This window comes from Myxocyprinus asiaticus, chromosome 18 (genome assembly GCF_019703515.2).
Source record: "Myxocyprinus asiaticus isolate MX2 ecotype Aquarium Trade chromosome 18, UBuf_Myxa_2, whole genome shotgun sequence".
NCBI lineage: Eukaryota > Metazoa > Chordata > Actinopteri > Cypriniformes > Catostomidae > Myxocyprinus > Myxocyprinus asiaticus.
This window is the reverse complement of record NC_059361.1, coordinates 1,284,457-1,304,543: the sequence shown is the minus strand read 5'-3', so window position 1 is coordinate 1,304,543 and position 20,087 is coordinate 1,284,457. Positions and strand designations below refer to the sequence as shown.

The 20,087-nt window shown below is 40.6% G+C and overlaps 1 protein-coding gene and 1 long non-coding RNA gene across 2 annotated transcripts in view; one reads left to right on the top strand and one right to left on the bottom strand.

Annotated features, from left to right (window-relative positions):
- Nucleotides 1-20,087, top strand: part of LOC127456203 (protein-methionine sulfoxide oxidase mical3a-like) — a 151,478-nt gene that overhangs the window by 32,714 nt on the left and 98,677 nt on the right. Inside the window, 6 exon segments of the mRNA XM_051724570.1 lie at nucleotides 6,306-6,674; nucleotides 6,799-7,006; nucleotides 8,508-8,624; nucleotides 8,795-8,896; nucleotides 11,798-11,953; nucleotides 12,782-12,882. Coding sequence (XP_051580530.1) covers nucleotides 6,408-6,674; nucleotides 6,799-7,006; nucleotides 8,508-8,624; nucleotides 8,795-8,896; nucleotides 11,798-11,953; nucleotides 12,782-12,882 — 951 coding nt within the window. The 5' untranslated portion in view covers nucleotides 6,306-6,407.
- LOC127456223 (uncharacterized) overlaps nucleotides 1-20,087 on the bottom strand; it is a 567,953-nt gene that overhangs the window by 454,681 nt on the left and 93,185 nt on the right. The gene's annotated exons all lie outside the window — the stretch shown is intronic.

The window sequence follows — 20,087 nt, the reverse complement described above, 5'->3', positions numbered from 1 at the left end:
TGAGACCGTCAATCCGCGCATCTTATTGCGTGGCTTGTTGAGCGTGTTACTGCGGAGACGTAGCACGTGTGGAGGTTTCACGCTATTCTCCACGGCATTCATGACAACTCACCATGCGCTCCACTGAGAGCAAGAACCACATTATGGCGACCACGAGGAGGTTAACCCAACGTGACACTACCCACCCTAGCAACCGGGCCAATTGGTTGCTTAGGAGACTTGGCATGCCTTGGATTCGCAGATATCCTCTTTTTAATAATATTTAAAATGTGTAACATTAACATGCCAGTCATTTAAATGCAGCCTTTGTAATAATATAAAACCAAACGAAAATGGTAAAAATGCTGAACATGGAAAAATATAGAACAACCTAGTAATTCCAGTGTCGACTAGCAGCATCAGAACCGTTTATTCAACTAGTCTCGCACATCCCTAATAATAATGATATGAGCCATCACTGTTTGAAATAATGTGTATAATTTACAAGTAATAACATTGAGTTTACATTCATTTGTATAAGATACTCTAAAAAGGTTACTGTCACTTTAAGAGTTCAACGAGCGGCTCACAGTGTTCTGGTTCAGCGAACATCAACGAGAATCTCTCGGTTTCTTTAACGCATCCATGCAGTGTGAGATTAAAATTAATATTTATTTGTACTTTTTTTATCTGACTGTAAAGAACAGAAAGGATATTAAGACGTCTCATCTTTGATGGACACACATTACACGGAGGAAATGATCTGTTTTAATCTCAAGCACTTTTCATCAAAACAAGGTGATTTTCCAGGTATTCCAGTACTTACATTTCTAAAAGATAAATTTAAGGACCTTGTGTGAACCCTGTAAACAGTGTAGAATAAAGTGCAGTAGAGAGAGATAATGATGTTTGATGGGTCGTTTCATTTATGATCACATGGACCGAAAACAATGTTGCAAAATTCGAAATATTGAGTTATCCCACGATATGGTTCGTTAATTTTTTGGTTCGCGATATCTTGAAATTAGATATTTTGTCCCATATCTAGTCATTACGTAGCAGACAATAAAAAAGATTTGAATTATTTGGGGCATTTGTCACTAAGTGGCATATTATCCCTGAAACCTAGTTAATTTTTGACACTTCTGGACAAAATGCTTAAATGAATTTCTGTCATAATTTACTCACCCTCATGTCGTTTCAAACCTCTTTGTTCTGCGAGACTTCAAACTCAAAAGTTTTGGAACAACATGAGGGTGAGTGTATGATGACAGAATTTTCATCTTTAAGGACTGAAAATGCATTTGTTGAATAAAAACTAGATATTTGTGCCGTACACGTGGAAGCTGTGAAAGGTGATGTCATTGTATCGTGCCTCTTTGTGTTTTGGCAGACTGTAGATTTGATCCTGTTGCTGGAGCAGCAGTTTTGTATCGGTGAGTTCAGGAGTGTGTTTTCACAGCAGAGGAGCTCAATGAATGAGTCTTTCACCTACCAACCCTTTCATCCTGGAGATTTCCTTCATTCAGTCCACACCTCACCAGTCTGACTGCATGTGTGAACACATGTCCTTGGCTCTTACAAACTGCTCATTTGGGATATTTTAGATCTTCTATTTCAGTGGCTGAAAACTAGCTGTGTGGGCACTTTCAAGAGTGACTGAATGAAGAACATGTTTCTTTTAATGGCATTCCGGATTGTTTGTTCAGCTTTCTCCCTGTTGAAATACATTTTGGCCTCATTGTCGGTCTGAGAAGTTTTCTGAACTCTTTCTACACACATATTTTTCAGAAATCAGCACTTTTAAGATTTGAGGCTGATGCCAAAGATATCGGGATTTTGTCAGTCTGTGCAGAAGAATGCAGTATTCTGACATTAGGTATTTCTCACCATTTAAATGCACTGATGCATTACTGTATTGGATGTTAAGCTTGATCAGAAATATAGTTAAAATAGTTGTGAGGCTGGATAATATTCAAGCTTTGTGTTGCACATCAATTCTATTTATTTTTTGACCATGTCTGTGTGTCTCTTCCACAGTGGAATGCATAAGACTCCAAGTATGGTTGAGCATTTCCTGTTTGGGTTTCTGTGCGGTCATCAGACTTCCTGTGCCACTGACTCATTCTCAGATAAGAGATGGGCATGAGGAATGTTCAGATCCTTAAAGCCCAAGAGCACAAAACTTATTGTGAGGGAGCGCAAAAAATATTGTGAGGGAATGCAAAACAAAACTTATTGTGAGGGAACGCAAAACTTATTGTGAGGGAACGCAAAACTATTGTGAGGGAATGCAAAACAAAACTTATTGTGAGGGAACGCAAAACTATTGTGAGGGAGCGCAAAACATATTGTGAGGGAATGCAAAACAAAACTTATTGTGAGGGAGCGCAAAACTTATTGTGAGGGAACGCAAAACAAAACTTATTGTGAGGGAACGCAAAACAAAACTTATTGTGAGGGAGCACAAAACTATTGTGAGGGAGCGCAAAACAAAACTTATTGTGAGGGAGCGCAAAACTATTGTGAGGGAGCGCAAAACAAAACTTATTGTGAGGGAGCGCAAAACTATTGTGAGGGAGCGCAAAAATTATTGTGAGGGAATGCAAAACAAAACTTATTGTGAGGGAACACAAAACTATTGTGAGGGACCCCAAAACTATTGTGAGGGAACGCAAAACAAAACTTATTGTGAGGGAACACAAAACTATTGTGAGGGACCCCAAAACTATTGTGAGGGAGCGCAAAAATTATTGTGAGGGAACGCAAAACAAAACGTATTGTGAGGGAGCGCAAAACGTATTGTGAGGGAGCGCAAATCTGTTGTGAGGGAGCGCAAAACTTATTGTGAGGGAACGCAAATCTATTGTGAGGGAGCGCAAAACTTATTGTGAGGGAGCGCAAAACATATTGTGAGGGAATGCAAAACTATTGTGAGGGAACGCAAAACTATTTTGAGGGAACGCAAAACTATTGTGAGGGAATGCAAAACAAATCTTATTGTGAGGGAGCGCAAAACTTATTGTGAGGGAGCGCAAAACTTATTGTGAGGGAGCGCAAAACATATTGTGAGGGAATGCAAAACAAAACTTATTGTGAGGGAGCGCACATTGTGAGGGAACACAAAACTATTGTGAGGGAACGCAAAACTATTTTGAGGGAACGCAAAACAAAACTTGTGAGGGAACGCAAAACAAAATTTGTGAGGGAACGCAAAACAACTTATGTGAGGGAATGCAAAACTATTGTAAGGGAGTGCAAAACAAAACTATTGTGGGGGAACGCAAAACTATTGTGAGGGAGCGCAAAACTATTGTGAGGGAGCGCAAAACTATTGTGGGGGAACGCAAAACTATTGTGAGGGAGCGCAAAACTATTGTGAGGGAATGGAGCGCAAAACTATTATGAGGGAACGCAAAACTATTGTGAGGGAATGCAAAACAAAACTATTGTGAGGGAACGCAAAACAAAACTTGTTGTGAGGGAGTGCAAAACGTATTGTGAGGGAACGCAAAACAAAACTTATTGTGAGGGAGCGCAAAACTTTTGTGAGGGAGAGCAAAACGTTTGTGAGGGAACGCAAAACAAAACTTATTGTGAGGGAGCGCAAAACTTTTGTGAGGGAGAGCAAAACGTTTGTGAGGGAACGCAAAACAAAATTTATTATGAGGGAACGCAAAACAAAACTTTTGTGAGGGAGCGCAAAACAAAACTTTTGTGAGGGAGCGCAAAACATATTGTGAGGGAATGCAAAACAAAACTTATTGTGAGGGAGCGCAAAACAAAACTATTGTGAGTGAACGCAAAACAAAACTTGTTGTGAGGGAGTGCAAAACGTATTGTGAGGGAACGCAAAACAAAACTTTTGTGAGGGAGCGCAAAACATATTGTGAGGGAATGCAAAACAAAACTTATTGTGAGGGAGCGCAAAACAAAACTATTGTGAGTGAACGCAAAACAAAACTTGTTGTGAGGGAGTGCAAAACGTATTGTGAGGGAACGCAAAACAAAACTTATTGTGAGGGAGCACAAAACTTTTGTGAGGGAGAGCAAAATGTTTGTGAGGGAACGCAAAACAAAATTTATTGTGAGGGAACGCAAAACAAAACTTTTGTGAGGGAGAGCAAAATGTTTGTGAGGGAACGCAAAACAAAATTTATTGTGAGGGAACGCAAAACAAAACTTTTGTGAGGGAGCGCAAAACATATTGTGAGTGAATGCAAAACAAAACTTATTGTGAGGGAACGCAAAACTATTGTGAGGGAACGCAAAACTATTGTGAGGGAACGCAAAACTATTTTGAGGGAACGCAAAACAAAACTTGTGAGGGAACGCAAAACAACTTATTGTGAGGGAATGCAAAACTATTGTAAGGGAGTGCAAAACAAAACTGTTGTGGGGGAAGGCAAAACTATTGTGAGGGAGCGCAAAACTATTGTGAGGGAATGCAAAACAAAACTATTGTGAGGGAACGCAAAACAAAACTTGTTGTGAGGGAGTGCAAAACGTATTGTGAGGGAACGCAAAACAAAACTTATTGTGAGGGAGCGCAAAACTTTTGTGAGGGAGAGCAAAACTTTTGTGAGGGAACGCAAAACAAAATTTATTGTGAGGGAACGCAAAACAAAACTTTTGTGAGGGAGTGCAAAACTTTTGTGAGGGAACGCAAAACTATTGTGAGGGAACGCAAAACAAAATTTATTGTGAGGGAACGCAAAACAAAACTATTGTGAGGGAACGCAAAACTATTGTGAGGGAACGCAAAACAAAATTTATTGTGAGGGAACGCAAAACAAAACTATTGTGAGGGAACGCAAAACTATTGTGAGGGAACGCAAAACAAAATTTATTGTGAGGGAACGCAAAACAAAACTATTGTGAGGGAGCGCAAAACAATATTATTGTGAGGGAACGCAAAACCAAATTTATTGTGAGGGAGCGCAAAACTATTGTGAGGGAGCGCAAAACAATATTATTGTGAGGGAACGCAAAACAAAATTTATTGTGAGGGAGCGCAAAACAACACTTATTTGTGAGGGAGCGCAAAACAACACTTATTGTGAGGGAGCGCAAAACAACACTTATTGTGAGGGAGCGCAAAACAAAACTATTGTGAGGGAACGCAAAACAAAATTTATCGTGAGGGAGCGCAAAACAACACTTATTGTGAGGGAGCGCAAAACAACACTTATTGTGAGGGAGCGCAAAACAAAACTATTGTGAGGGAACGCAAAACAAACATTTTTATGTGGGAGTGCAAAACTATTGTGAGGGAACGCAAAACTATTTCAGAAAAAAAGGGGCTCCATACAAACACCCTCCTCATCTACCTTTTTAGTTTGACCAAACTTGTTCCTGTCCCAAACTCTCACCATTAGTTATTAACGAGTGTTGCTACGAGCAGAATTGTAATAGCACCTCAGAGCCACAGTGTTTACACTTTTTGGGAAGTTATCTTACAAATGGCTTCCTTTTGGTTTCTACATATTTACCTGGGATTAGAGAAAGTATTTTAATATCAAAATTTACACACATCAGCTTTAATAAAGTTGCAGATCCTTTGGACTATGTGATGTTGTGTGGACGAGGTGATGATTGTGTAAAATCGTGGTTCACGTGACCCCTATCAGACGCGTTTCAGAGGGAAATGTGGACACTAAGCGCAGCACATCACCATGGTGAATAACGAATATTCAACAAATAAATAGGCTAAATAACTATAACATCTTATTGCACAAAACTATCAAAGAAATAAGAAAGGCTCCAATACAGAGCAACTGAAAACCACCTCGGGACGATCCTCGCTTGAATTCAAAAGCGCATAACTAAGATTTTGGGTACACAACATCTAGTTCAAGACATTCAGCAGTTTTTGAAAACTTTTCAAACCTGTTTTCTAGAAGTTTTCCATAGCAATTTTGACCTATATCTTGCACACCTGCATGGTATCATGTTCTAGCCCTGTAGAAAACACAGTGTAATAATGTCAAACGAAGTACAGCATACTCTAAATGACTCTAGTTTGCACTTTTTCAACTTGTTTTCATGCCCTGCAGAGAGGATGATTAAACAGTAATTTATCCGAGACTAAACTTGGACTTCTCCTGTTTAAATCCAGTGAACTAGAATTAGAGTTATTTGGACTGATAGGTATGATACAGTTCCTGTTTGAAAACCTATTTTTCCATGCTGCGATTTTACGGAGAATGTTTATTTTCTTGGAAGATGACTGTAGATTGGAAGTTTTGAAATAAGCTACTTTTGACTAATTAATTGGAGCATGGCTTCTCCTCATTGACAAAGACATCTTTTCTCTCATCTTTCAGGGAGAAAATGACCTACGCTGGCAGTTGAATCTCAAACACACAGACTCCGAGTGAGCTGGACGTGGGCCGTCCCGTAATCCCCGCACGTCGGGTACAGGGACTATGGGTGATGGGGGCGTCGGTGTGGGGGTGAATCAGTCCCATGTGCTGTTTGACCGCTTCGTCCAGGCCACCACCTGCAAAGGCACTCTCAAGGCTTTTCAAGATCTTTGTGACTTCCTGGAACTCAAGCCCAATGAATACCGCGTGTTCTACCACAAACTTAAGTCAAAGCTCAACTACTGGAAAGCCAAAGCTCTCTGGGCCAAGTTAGATAAGCGCGCCAGCCACAAAGAATACAAAAAAGGAAGAGCCTGTGCCAATACTAAGGTATGAAATGTTTCCTTTGGGCAAAACATGCAATATGTATAGTATTACTCAAAACAGATTCTTTAAGAGTCTTTGTGTTGTGTTTTGATGTTTTGTACTCTTCTTTGTTGATTGTGTTCTTCAGTGTCTGATCATCGGAGCTGGGCCATGTGGTTTACGTACCGCCATAGAGCTGGGCTTCTTGGGAGCCAAGGTTGTTTTGCTGGAGAAAAGGGACGCGTTTTCCCGAAACAACGTGCTCCACCTTTGGCCTTTCACTATTCAGGATCTGAGGGGTCTCGGAGCCAAAAAGTTCTATGGCAAGTTCTGCGCTGGAGCCATCGACCATATCAGTGAGTAGTATGCTAACAAGTGTCACTTTAAGATAAAGGAATCTCTATAGGATATAAGAGCCTGTTTACACCTGGGAGTAATGCTGCACTGAAGTCCTCCTGGAAATGTTGTGCTCATGAGATCGGAAGTAGTAGTTACGATTCAGTGTTCAAATGATTTTAGTCAGAAAGAAGTTTTGCGATGTCATATTTCTTTCTCTTTTTACTTACTGACAAAGACAAATCAAATATATAAATTTAAAATGTCCCAAGTCCACAAGAAGGTGCAACGAATACATTATACACCAAACAGCACCTTGTAATTATTGCAAAAGAAAAAAAATCATGTAAAAAAAAAAAAACACTATTTAAAGGAAAAATATGTAACATTGACATCAAGCGTTTAAAATGGGTACTGCAGTCCAAATTCAAAATATTGGAGAGAGTTGTCTCCCCTGCCCCCTCCTCCCCAGACTCAAAGCTCACGCGACCGGTTGAGGTCACGCAACAGGAACGAGCAAACTGACAATGGCAAGCGGCAAGCCTTACACTGTAAGTTGATCAGCTATTGTATACGTTTGCAATGTTTTTATTGTTTGCAAATTATAAACCAGCTCATGTGGATGTTTTTTAACACTGTCAATGTTAGCTAGATGCATTGCTGGCTTCCATGGATGCCTGCTAACTTGTTTCAAATCTGGCAACTCGGGGTGTCGAAATACTATTGGTGAGTGGGCAGTGGGCGGGATCACACAGGCCAAAAGACAAACTGAAATTCCGGCCCGGAACGGACATTTCAAAGTAGAATATACTGGCTGTAGCATTGTTTTCGGAGAAGTCAGTATTTCAACTTAGCGTGTTTCCTAAATCTCTGATAACATATTATGATAATTTTATGCATTAGTACATATTGCACCTTTAATCTGTTTCTCACATGCTAAGTAAAAAGCAAAACGAGCAGAAAAAGCTTCATTAACATTTCTATGTTAACTTGCTGGTAAGCAAATATGCAATAAAATGCTGTTTTTGTACAAAAGGTTTTTTATAGAGCACCTATTATGGTTTTTAAACGTGCCTAATTTAGTTTTAAAGGTCTCATACAATAGATTTACATGCATCCAAGGTCAAAAAACACTTTAATTTGCTCATAATTTAAATTGCAGCATTACCTTTTATTCCCCAGTGTCAAAAACGACTCGTTCAATGATCCGTTCTAAAGGATTCATTCTAAACTCCTCCTTTCAAAGAGCCTACTCTGCTCTGATTGGTCAGCTGTCCCAGTCTGTTGTGATTGGTCTACCGCTTAGTGTAGTGTTTGAGGGCGGGTCAAAGCTGTTCACGAGCAGCCAATGAAGACCAGAGGCGGGTTTTTTGTTACCAAATTATGTAGGTAATGATTAATGATTCAGACAATCTGTCTCAGCTGACCACTTCTAATCACATGAGATCATTTCAGATGGAGTTTAATACCAGGTGTAAACGCAATCTAAGTCTCGATTTGTGTTTCTGGAATCTGTTACAGGTATTCGACAGTTGCAGCTGATGCTTTTGAAGGTTGCTCTTCTCCTTGGCATTGAGATTCACGTCAATGTGGAATTCAAAGGCCTCATTGAGCCACCAGAAGACCAAGAGAATGAGAGTAAGATCACCTTATCTGTTCTTTCTGCTTACTTTCATATTACAGTCCAGTTGTTCCATTCACACGTTTCCCCTTCAACACAAACTCTGGTCATGGGAAAGACCAGAGAGGAAGTCTTGTGGAAAAAGAGCTTGTATGTCATTATTGAGCATGCTGTTGGTTTTTTCCAGGAATTGGGTGGAGAGCTGATGTTCACCCCAAAACACATCCAGTTAATGAGCTGGAGTTTGATGTCATCATCGGAGCTGATGGGAGGAGAAACACACTGTCAGGTAAAATTATTACAAACATCCTGTCTAAATCTTGGGCTCTTAACCCTTTAAGCTCTGTTGGTGTATTTAGAGATTTCCTGTTTCAATTGCATACCCAAAATTAAAGGCTTATAACTGAACCCCCCCCCCCCCCCCCCCAAAAAAAAAAAAAACAAGGAGGGTAAATTGTTTGGATCATTGTAAAGAAAACTTTTCAGATTTTTCAGTGCTATAGGTCAGGGGTCCGCAACCTATGGCACGCGTGCCACCACTTCACTTTCGGTTAATCACGCAAGTAAATGCCCGCTTTGCAGCCATTGACCAGGAAAATAAAAAATGCACTCCATGTCAAAAAGGTTGCCGACCCCTGATATTGGGGAGACTCTCAGCCTAAGAAACTGCTGAAAAATCACTCAAAAAATGTAGCCAAAAATGTACTTTATTTTCTTTTTTTTTCTTTTTTTCCACTATAAACTCAGCAAAGAAAGAAACATCCCTTTTTCAGGACACTGTATTTTAAAGATAATTTTGTACAAATCCAAATAACTTTACATATCTTTATTGTAAAGGATTTAAACAATGTTTTCCATGCTTGTTCAATGGATCATAAACAGTTAATGAACATGCACCTGTGGAACGGTTGTTAAGACACTAACAGCTTACAGACGGTAGGCAATTAAGATCACAGTTATAAAAACTTAGGACACTAAAGAGAGACCTTTCTACTGACTCTGAAAAACACCAAAAGAAAAATGCCCAGGGTCCCTGCTCATCTGTGTGAACGTGCCTTAGGCATGCTGCATGGAGGCATGAGGACTGCAGATGTGGCCAGGGCAATAAACTGCAGTGTCCATACTGTGAGACACCTAAGACAGCGCTACAGGGAGACAGGAAGGACAGCCGATTGTCCTCACAGTGGCAGACCACTTGTAACAACACCTGCACAGGATCAGTACATCCGAATATCACACCTGTGGGACAGGTACAGGATGGCAACAACAACTGCCCGAGTTACACCAGGAATGCACAATCCCTCCATCAGTGCTCAGACTGTCTGCAATAGGCTGAGAGAGGCTGGACTGAGGACTTGTAGGCCTGTTGTAAGGCAGGTGCTTACCAGACATCACCGACAACAGTGTCACCTATGGGCACAAACCCACCTTCACTGGACCAGACAGGACTGGCAAAAAGTGCTCTTCACTGACAAGTCGCGGTTTTGTCTCATCAGGGGTGATGGTCAGACTCGCGTTTATCATTGAAGGAATGAACGTTAAACCGAGGCCTGTACTCTGGAGCGGGATCGATTTGGAGGTGGAGGGTCCATCGTGGTCTGGGGCGGTGTGTCACAGCATCATCGGACTGAGCTTGTTGTCATTGCAGGCAATCTCAACACTGAGCATTACAGGGAAGACATCCTCCTCCCTCATGTGGTACCCTTCCTGCAGGCTCATCCTGACATGAGCCTCCAGCATGACAATGCCACCAGCCATACTGTTCGTTCTGTGCGTGATTTCCTGCAAGACAGGAATGTCAGTGTTCTGCCAGGGCCAGCGAAGAGCCCAGATCTCAATCCCATTGAGCATGTCTGGGACCTGTTGAATCGAAGGGTGAGGGCTAGGGCCATTCCCCCCAGAAATGTCCAGGAACTTGCAAGTGCCTTGGTGGAAGAGTGGGGTAACATCTCACAGCAAGAACTGGCAAATCTGGTGCAGTCCATGAGGAGGAGATGCACTGCAGTACTTAATGCAGCTGGTGGTCACACCAGATACTGACTGTTACTTTTGATTTTGACCCCTTTTGTTCAGGGACACATTATTCCATTTCTGTTAGTCACATGTCTGTGAAACTTGTTCAGTTTATGTCTTAGTTGCTGAATCTTTTTATGTTCATACAAATATTTACACATGTTAAGTTTGCTGAAAATATAAGCAGTTGAAAGTGAGAGGACGTTTCTATTTTTGCTGAGTTTATATCTCTAGGAGCAAATACAGTGGCTCTGAAAATTTTCAACTGTATCTGAGAAAAAGTATGTGTTGATATGACTAAGCAATCAAAAGTTATAGCATTACAAAAATCATTTATCGTAGTGTCCAAAAATGTCTCCAAACAAATAAAACATAATAATTGTACAAAAGAACTAATTACACATGCAAACACAACAATGACTAAGAGTTTGTATAGCATGCAGACATGATTTTAGTAATGAGATTTCACAGAATGAGTTTCATTCTGTGTCATTTGAGTCATCATTGAGTCTGTGTCATGTATTTGGCGCCATCTCCTGGTGGTCATATGTAACATTGTGCTTCATGTGGATTATCTAATGATCTATGCATCTGATTATCTTGTGTGTGGACTTGTTTGAAAGATAATCACCTCCTCTAAGTAATGGTATGTGATATTTTATGTTACGTTTATGTTTCACGAAGTTATAAGCGAAAATGCGGCATATAAGCAACACCAACATAATTGTTAAAGACATATACTCAGCTATTACTCTCTATATTTTTGTCTGTGAGTAAAACAAATAGGCTGGTTGTATTCTACTCTTTGAGGGCTTTCCAACAACATATGACACATGATTATTTGATCAGTCTGATGTTTTTACTGATTGCAACAATACTAATAAATGATCAAAACAGAACATTTCTGATCTGTCTGCAAATTTTAAAGCACTTGTTCAGTTTTGGTCATAATATCTACATGCATTGGAAAGTAGAGCTTCTAAGTTTTTAAACGATACCTATTTTGTGTTGGTCAAGACTGTAGTTATTAATATTTTGTTGTGGGCCAGTAAGCATCCACCCAGAACACCCCTAGCAACTACTTAGCAACCATATTACACCCTTTCAACCATTTTCAACATGATCAAAACACTTTAGCAGCTGCATACACTTGAGAATATTTCTGCCGTCTCTGCAGGGTTCAGGAGGAAGGAGTTCAGGGGCAAACTGGCTATTGCTATTACAGCCAACTTCATCAACCGCAATACGACTGCAGAAGCAAAGGTGGAGGAGATCAGTGGAGTCGCCTTCATCTTCAACCAGAAGTTCTTTCAGGACCTCAGAGAAGCCACAGGTGCAACAGTCGGTTTGACCGATACTTTCCCACTTAATCGGTTATCGGTTCTTTAACATCAGGAGTAAATTTGGCATCCTTCCCTCTTCTGACTGTCGTAATACAGCTCTCTCAATGTTTTGCCTCTTGTGGAAACTTATGGCATCTTAATAGTATTTTGTTTCTTTTGTTGTGGGATTGCAAAAATAATATTTGCTGTAGTCTCCCATTCACTGCTATAGAAGTTTACCCTGCAATAGTTACGTCTGCATCCGAAACACGATCATGTGAAAAGTGTCATTAGAAGAACTCTCATTAAACCTTCAGAGAGTCTCTTTTGGTGTACATTTAAAGGAACAGTTCACCCAAACATGAAAGTTTTGCCGTTATGCATTATGTATTCACCCCCTCATGTCGTTCCGAACCCTTAGGCCATTTGTTTTAAAGAGTAAACTAAAGAGTTTACTCTTCAGTGTCAGTGCTATTCCTTTTGACTGGATACATGAAGACCTGGCAGAGTTGGTAAATAGTTGGAGAAACTCACTGAAAGTTTGTGCGACACTAGACACAGTACTTGAGTTTGATGCTGCTGTCTCTGCGCTGAATGTGTTTTGTGCTGAGTTGGCAGTCTGTGCTGTTGTATAATCACTGTCTTTCTCTGTCTCTCTAATTAATGGAGGGAGTGAGCACTTAATCTGCAGCACAGATGAAACTTAATTACATTTGTGAAAGGATGCAAACAACTTCATCTCTTTCTGTTCACTTTATCCCTCATGTGCTGTCTGTCACATCCCCACTGATCTCTCTCTCTTGACATCACTTTTTTGTTCTCTTGCTGTCGATTTGCAGGGATTGACCTTGAAAACATCGTCTACTACAAGGATGACACACACTACTTTGTAATGACTGCCAAAAAGCAAAGCCTGCTGGAGAAAGGTGTCATTCTGCATGTGAGTGATCAAAGACTTCACTTCACACTCTTTTATTCCCAATGGTTCACACAAAAACTGAAAATTCAGTGTCATCATTTTCTCACCCTTATGTTCCAAACCTGTATGACTTGCTTTCTGCAGAATGTTCACGCTGCCCGTTACAATGATAGAATATAGTGACCAGGGTCTGTTTAGCTTTTAAAAGGACAAAAAGCACTACAATAGCGCCATAAAATTATCATAAAGTCAATTCAACTTGCTATATTCTAGGTCTTTTACATCACCACCTGCCAACATTTTAAATAGATTGATATAAACATTGAAACCACTTTTTAATCTACAAATAACCACTATATGTGCCATAAACATGTGAAACGTACATACTATAGGTTATTTGGTTCGTCAGCTTGAGCAGAGTGTGAAACAGAAATGTTTGATGCACACGTCGCTATAGGGTTAAATATGCAGAAGTGTGAATGAGATGTATAGTGAAAGAGTCGTATCGACTTTCATTATTGGGCTTTTTTGTCCTTTTTGGCACTTGACAGCCCCTGTAGTTTGTTCTATGGAAAAGAGCAGCATGAACAAATTCTTCTTTTGTGTTCTACGAGTTTGGAACATCATGAAGGTGAGTAGTTGATTACAATTGTAATTTTTGAGTGAACGATTCCTTAAAATAGAGTTTGCATTTTGGCTCTTCTTGTCAGCCCTTTTTGTTTCAAACCCAGCACAATGGGACAGTGCCACTGATGTTCCCACTCATTAGGTATTTTTGCCCAAGACCTGAGAGTATATGTAATCATTAATGTGAGTGGACAGTTTGTTCCCATTTTTCCACAATGAACTCTTCAGATGTTCCTTGTACTGCCATGTTTGTTGAATCATTAACTAGGAGCCTCTCTCTCTCTCTCTCTCTCTCTCTCTCTCTCTCTCTCTCCCCCTCTCTTTCACTCTCTCCCGCTCTCTCTCTCTCCCCCCCTCTCTTTCACTCTCTCCCCGCTCTCTCTCTCTCTCCCCCTCTCTTTCACTCTCTCTCACTCTCTCTCTCTCCCCTCTCTTTCACTCTCTCCCGCTCTCTCTCCCCCTCTCTTTCACTCTCTCCCGCTCTCTCTCTCTCTCTCTCTCTCACTTTCTCTCTCCCCCTCTCTCTCGCTCCCCCTCTCTTTCACTCTCTCTCTCCCCCCTCTCTTTCACTCTCTCTCTCTCTCCCCCCTCTCTCTCCCCCTCTCTTTCACTCTCTCCCGCTCTCTCTCTCCCCTCTCTTTCACTCTCTCCCGCTCTCTCTCTCCCCCTCTCTTTCACTCTCTCCCGCTCTCTCTCTCCCCCTCTCTTTCACTCTCTCCCGCTCTCTCTCTTTCTCTTTCTCTCCCTCTCCCCCTCTCTATCACTCTCTCCTGCTCTCTCTCTCTCTCTCGCTCTTTCTCCCTCTCTCTTTCGCTCTCTCTTTCTCTCCTCTCTCTCTATCTCATACAAATTCACATCAACTGATATAATGAGGCACAGTAATGACTCTAATTGATGTAGCCTGAAAGGTTGCAAGAGAGTCATGCTTGTATTGCTCTTTTTTTTTTTTTCTGGATGAATTAGTGTCATTGGACAAAACACTTGTGTCTACTACTTCAGCATTGTGCATTACCTGCAATAGTGCTCATTGTGAACGCTCTCATGTTTGAAAGAGCTTGACTGTCAGCAGAAACAAACACTTCAGTCACAGCCGCATGAATCACTGAAACCTCATGGTTTCTCTCCAGTAGCAGAGAACTTTAATTGTAGTTTTGAGAGATGAACACTATCATCTAAAATCTCTTCGTAAGGCAGTTTTTCCCAATGCCTCTCTCTCTATTTCTATATGCAATATATATATATATATATATATATATATATATATATATATATATATATATACACCGATCAGCCACAACATTAAAACCACCTGCCTAATATTGTGTTGATCCCCCTGTGTGTGTGTGTGTGTGTGTGTGTGTGTGTATATATATATATATATAATGACATTTTTTCATAAAAAAAAGAAAAAAAGGCACAAATTTATTTGAGGTATTTTTCTAAAATGTTACAAAATTACACCTTAAAACACCCCATGGAATCAAAATCAACATTCGTTATATTGTAGTCCATGTATATTCGCTGTTAGGCCATCTATAATTGAGTGTACTAAGTAAACTTTTTGCAGATAAACACATTTAAAATTCCCAGGAAATTGGACAAACAGTATTGATGTGCATGTACACTATTTCCTTTCCCCAATAATAAAAAAAGAACGTACCATTTTTGGGATGTGATGCAAACTAAAGAATGGACAAACTCCTTGATATGTCCCGTCCCAATTTCTTGCTTCAATATGAAGTGCATTAAGTGGATTATTTTTGTGTTTGTTTTTGCATTTAACCATTTCATGGGTGTTAAAGACCTCTGTTCGGTCGGGAAAGGAGCAAGCTGGCACCTTAAAGTTTTAATGATGCAAATGAACTTCAACATAAGATAAAAGACACACACAAACATAACTCCGTGTGTCTCTCTCTCTTCCTCACTGGCGTCTCCAGCTCCCCTTTATCTCTCTCTCCCGCTGATTAGGTGACTCGGCGCCGGCTGTGCACCTACCGGGATAGTTCACCCAAAAATGAAAATCCTCTCATGATCGACTCACCTTTAAGCCAGAAGGTTTTTATCAGCACATTTCAGCTCTTTTTGTCCATATAATGCAAGTATACAGGTGTCATTAGTCTTACAAGATCTGAAGAATTAATTGATCGACTGGAGTCGTGTGGATTACTTTTATGCTGCCTAAATATGACTTTTGGACCGTCAAACAGACAGCAGACTGATGACACCTGTTTACATGCATTATATGAACAAACAGAGCTGAAATGTGTTTATAAAAATCTTCAGTTCTGTTGAAGAAGGAAAGTCATACATATCTGGGATGAATTAAAGGTGTCAATCATGAGAGAATTTTCATTTTTGGGTGAACTATCCCTTTAATGCTTAGTTTTATCATATTTACATCATGATAACGCCATGGATGGCCGCCTCGGTGTGGAGCGCTTCTATTGTTTTGTTGTTTTTGTTTGTTTGTCCTGTGTTTAGTAATCTTTTTCCAGTCAGTTTTACCAGAGACGAACCGCTGAACATTCGACAGCATACACCAGTTAATCTTTTCCCGGATTTTGAATATTCGGACGTTTTGTTTGACATTTTAGTCGGAAGCGCGGCTGTGTTGTTACGCTGTGAGACGCAGGCGAGGAAGACGAGCAGGCGCGCTGGTCAAACTCCATCGGCGGGGTTTTGAACAACGCTGCCGAGCATTCATCTATCGAATCTCCGCTCTCTCCCTAACAAAACGGACGAACTACATCATCTCACCTGCACAAACAAGGACTTTTCAACCTCTGCTGCCTTGTGCTTCACAGAAACCTGGCTGAGTGAAGCCATTCCGGACAGTGCGTTACATCTGCCGGGCTTCCAGCTGTTAAGAGCGGATCACATCGCGGAGTTAACGGGGAAAACGAGAGAAGCAGTGGAACATGCTTTTATATCAATGAAAGTTGGTGTACAGATGTAACAACGTTAAAGGATGTGCTGTCCTAATTTGGAAGCGCTCTTTATTAACTGTAAGCCTTTCTACTCGCCGCGGGAGTTTTCCTCGTTTATTCTGGTGAGTGTTTATATCGCGCCAAACGCGTGTTTGAATGCGGCACTGCAACAGCTGGCTGATGAAATCACAGACACGAAACAACAATACCCGAACTCAGTTATTATTCTTGGGGATTTTAACAAAGCAAATCTCACACGTTAACTGCCCAAATACAAACAGCACATTACATACCCCACCAGAGACAGGAACATACTGGATCATTGCTACACAACAATAAAGGATGCATATCACTCTGTCCCTAGAGCAGATTTGGGACTATATGATCACTCTCTGGTTCATCATCTTCCAACCTACAGACAGAAATTAAAATCTGCCAAGCCTGTAGTAAAGACTGTACAGAGATGGACCAATGAAGCAGAGCGGGAACTACAAGGCTGCTTTGACTGCACTGATTGGAGTGTTTTTGAGGCTACAGACATGGACGAGCTCCCAGATACTGTTACATCATATATCAGTTTTTGTGAGGATATGTGCATTCCTACTAGGACTTATTTAACATTTAAAACGACAAACCATGGTTTACAGCAGAGCTCAGGCAGCTTCGTCAGGCAAAAGAGGATGCTTACAGAGTTGGGGATAAAGTCTTGTACAATCAGGCCAGAATCACACTGAACAAGGAAATCAGAGTGGCTAAAAGAAGATACTCTGAGAAGCAAGTTTTCAGCTAACAACCCTGCATCAGTGTGGAGTGGCATGAAACAACTCACAAATTACAGGACTCCTACCCCCAACCCTGTGGTGGACCAACAACTGGCTGATGACCTGAATGTGTTCTACTGCAGATTTGAAAGGCCCAATCTCACACCCCACACCCACTCTGACCTTCACTTCACACAAACACCAACACCTCCTGCAACCCCCCTCCTCCCCCTCCTGCTACTCAAACTGCACTTAAGATCTGTGAAAATGATGTGAGCCGCGCCTTTCCAAAACAAAGGATAAGGAAAGCACAGGGCCCAGATGGCGTTCCACCTGTATGGCTTAGATCCTGTGCTAACCAGCTGGCCCCCATCTTCACACAGATCTTCAATAGATCACTGGAGCAGTGTGAAGTCCCATGCTGCTTCAAACGTTCCACTATCATCCCCATCCCAAAGAAACCAAAAATCACAGGACTTAATGACTACAGACCTGTCGCCCTGACGTCTGTGGTCATGAAGTCATTTGAGAGACCTGAAGAACATCACTGGACCCTTTCTAGATCCCCTTCAATTTGCTTATCGAGCAAACAGGTCTGTGGATGATGCAGTCAACATGGGATTGCATCAAATCCTGCAACATCTGGACAGACCAGGGACATATGCAAGGATCCTTTTTGTGGACTTCAGTTTGGCTTTCAACACCGTCATCCCAGCTATACTCCAGAATAAATTACACCAACTCTCTGTTCCCATGTCTATCTGTCAGTGGATTACCAGCTTTCTGATGGACAGGCAGCATCTTGTGAGACAGGGGAAACTCACTTCCAGCACCTGTACAATCAGCACTGGTGCCCCCCAAGGATGTGTGCTCTCCCCACTACTCTTCTCCTCTACACCAATGACTGCATCGCCAAGGACCCCTCTGTCAAGCTCCTGAAGTTTGCAGACGACAACTCTGTCATCGAGATGACGATGAGTCTGCATTCAGAAGGGAAGTTGAACAGCTGGCTGTCTGGTGCAATCAAAACAACCTTGAGCTGAACACGATCAAAATGGTGGAAATGATTGTGGACTTTAGGAGGAACACCCCAACACTGACCCCCCTCACCATTCTAAACAGCACTGTGGCAGCAGTGGAGTCATTCAGATTCCTGGGCACTACCATCTCACAGGACCTGAAGTGGGAGACCCACATTGACTCCATTGTGAAAAAGGCCCAGCAGAGGTTGTACTTCCTTCGCCAGCTGAGGAAATTCAACCTGCCACAGGTGCTGCTGATACAGTTCTACTCAGCAGTCATTGAGTCTGTCCTCTGCACTTCAATAACTGTCTGGTTTGGTTCAGCTACGAAATCAGACATCAGAAGACTACAGAGGACAGTTCGGACTGCTGAGAGGATTATGGTTGCCCCCTGCCCCCTGCCCCCCGCCCCCTTCAAGAACTATACACTTCCAGACTGAGGAAAAAGGCTGGAAAAATCACTCTGGACCCCACTCACCCTGCCCATTACCTTTTTGAACTGTTGCCTTCTGGCCAACGCTACAGATCACTGAGCAGCAGAACCATCAGGCACAGGAACAGTTTTTTCCCTCAGGCTATCCATCTCATGAACAGTTAAAACTGCCCCTTTGAGCAATAATTAATGTGCAATACACAGCTTAGTCTTTTTATATTATCCAAGACATCCTAACTCTTCTGCCATTACATTCCCTTGCACTGTACATAACCAATTTGTATTTAGATTTGCACTACGTATGTGTATGTATGTGTGTGTGTATGTATGTATGTATGTATATATATGTGGATATGTGGATATATGTGGATATGTATGCATATGTATGTGTGTGTGTATATATATATATATATATTGTCTATTGTGTATTCTATATAAACATTTTTCTTTTCAATATTCATCTATTTTCTTTTATTCAATTTTAATTATTTTTTAAAAGTCTTGTTGCTGTTCTTTTATTGTTGTTGTATTGTTGTACACTGGAAGCTCCTGTCACCAAGACAAATTCCTTGTATGTGTAAGCATACTTGGCAATAAAGCTGATTCTGATTCTGATATTTTCCCTTGATTTTTCTTTTAGTCTCAAGCATGCTCTTCACTGACACTTATGTACACTAACTTCTGAAAAAAACTTATTTGGGCAAAATTGTTTGGTGTGGTGGAAATGACATCACAATTGTGGGACTGTCGTAATTTTTGAAAAAATGGTAGAAATGATTTTCAGACAATAAATATATATATATTTATTTTTTATTTATTTTTTTATTTTCTATTTTTATTTTTTTCACTATTTGTTTAGATTATCATAGTTTTAACCCTTGTGTTGTGTTCATTTTGTGCTAACACATTTTGTGTTTCTGGTCAGAAATGACCGGTCCACTAAGATTGTTTATAAATCTCTCATATTGCATATATTATCCCAAGATATTGCATTAGATCTTTTTATCAACTTCTTTTTTTAGTAATTATGATTTTTATTGAAAAATTTTTGTTTTATTTTTTTAAATATACATTTTTATTGGTAAAATGATTCATTGATATGAGCTCATACTGGACTACTCCCTGCGGAAAACAAAAAATAAATAATAATTACATAATAAATTAATAACCACTTGCTTGATCTGAACATAGGTGTCATTTTAAATCTCAGCATCTGGACTTTATAATGCATTTAGCTGATCCTACCAATTCTTAAATAATGCTTTTTAAATTTGCTGACAAATAAAAACTGTTTTGTTCTCATCATTTGTTATCACAACAGTTATATTCATATTATATTAAAAACTTAAAAATATGAGATAGCCATGTGTTAGATATCACAAGTCCTTAATTTGTAGAATGCAATGAACCGATTTTATTCACTCAGGGCCAATCTGCAGTGAGTTTTAGTGCATGA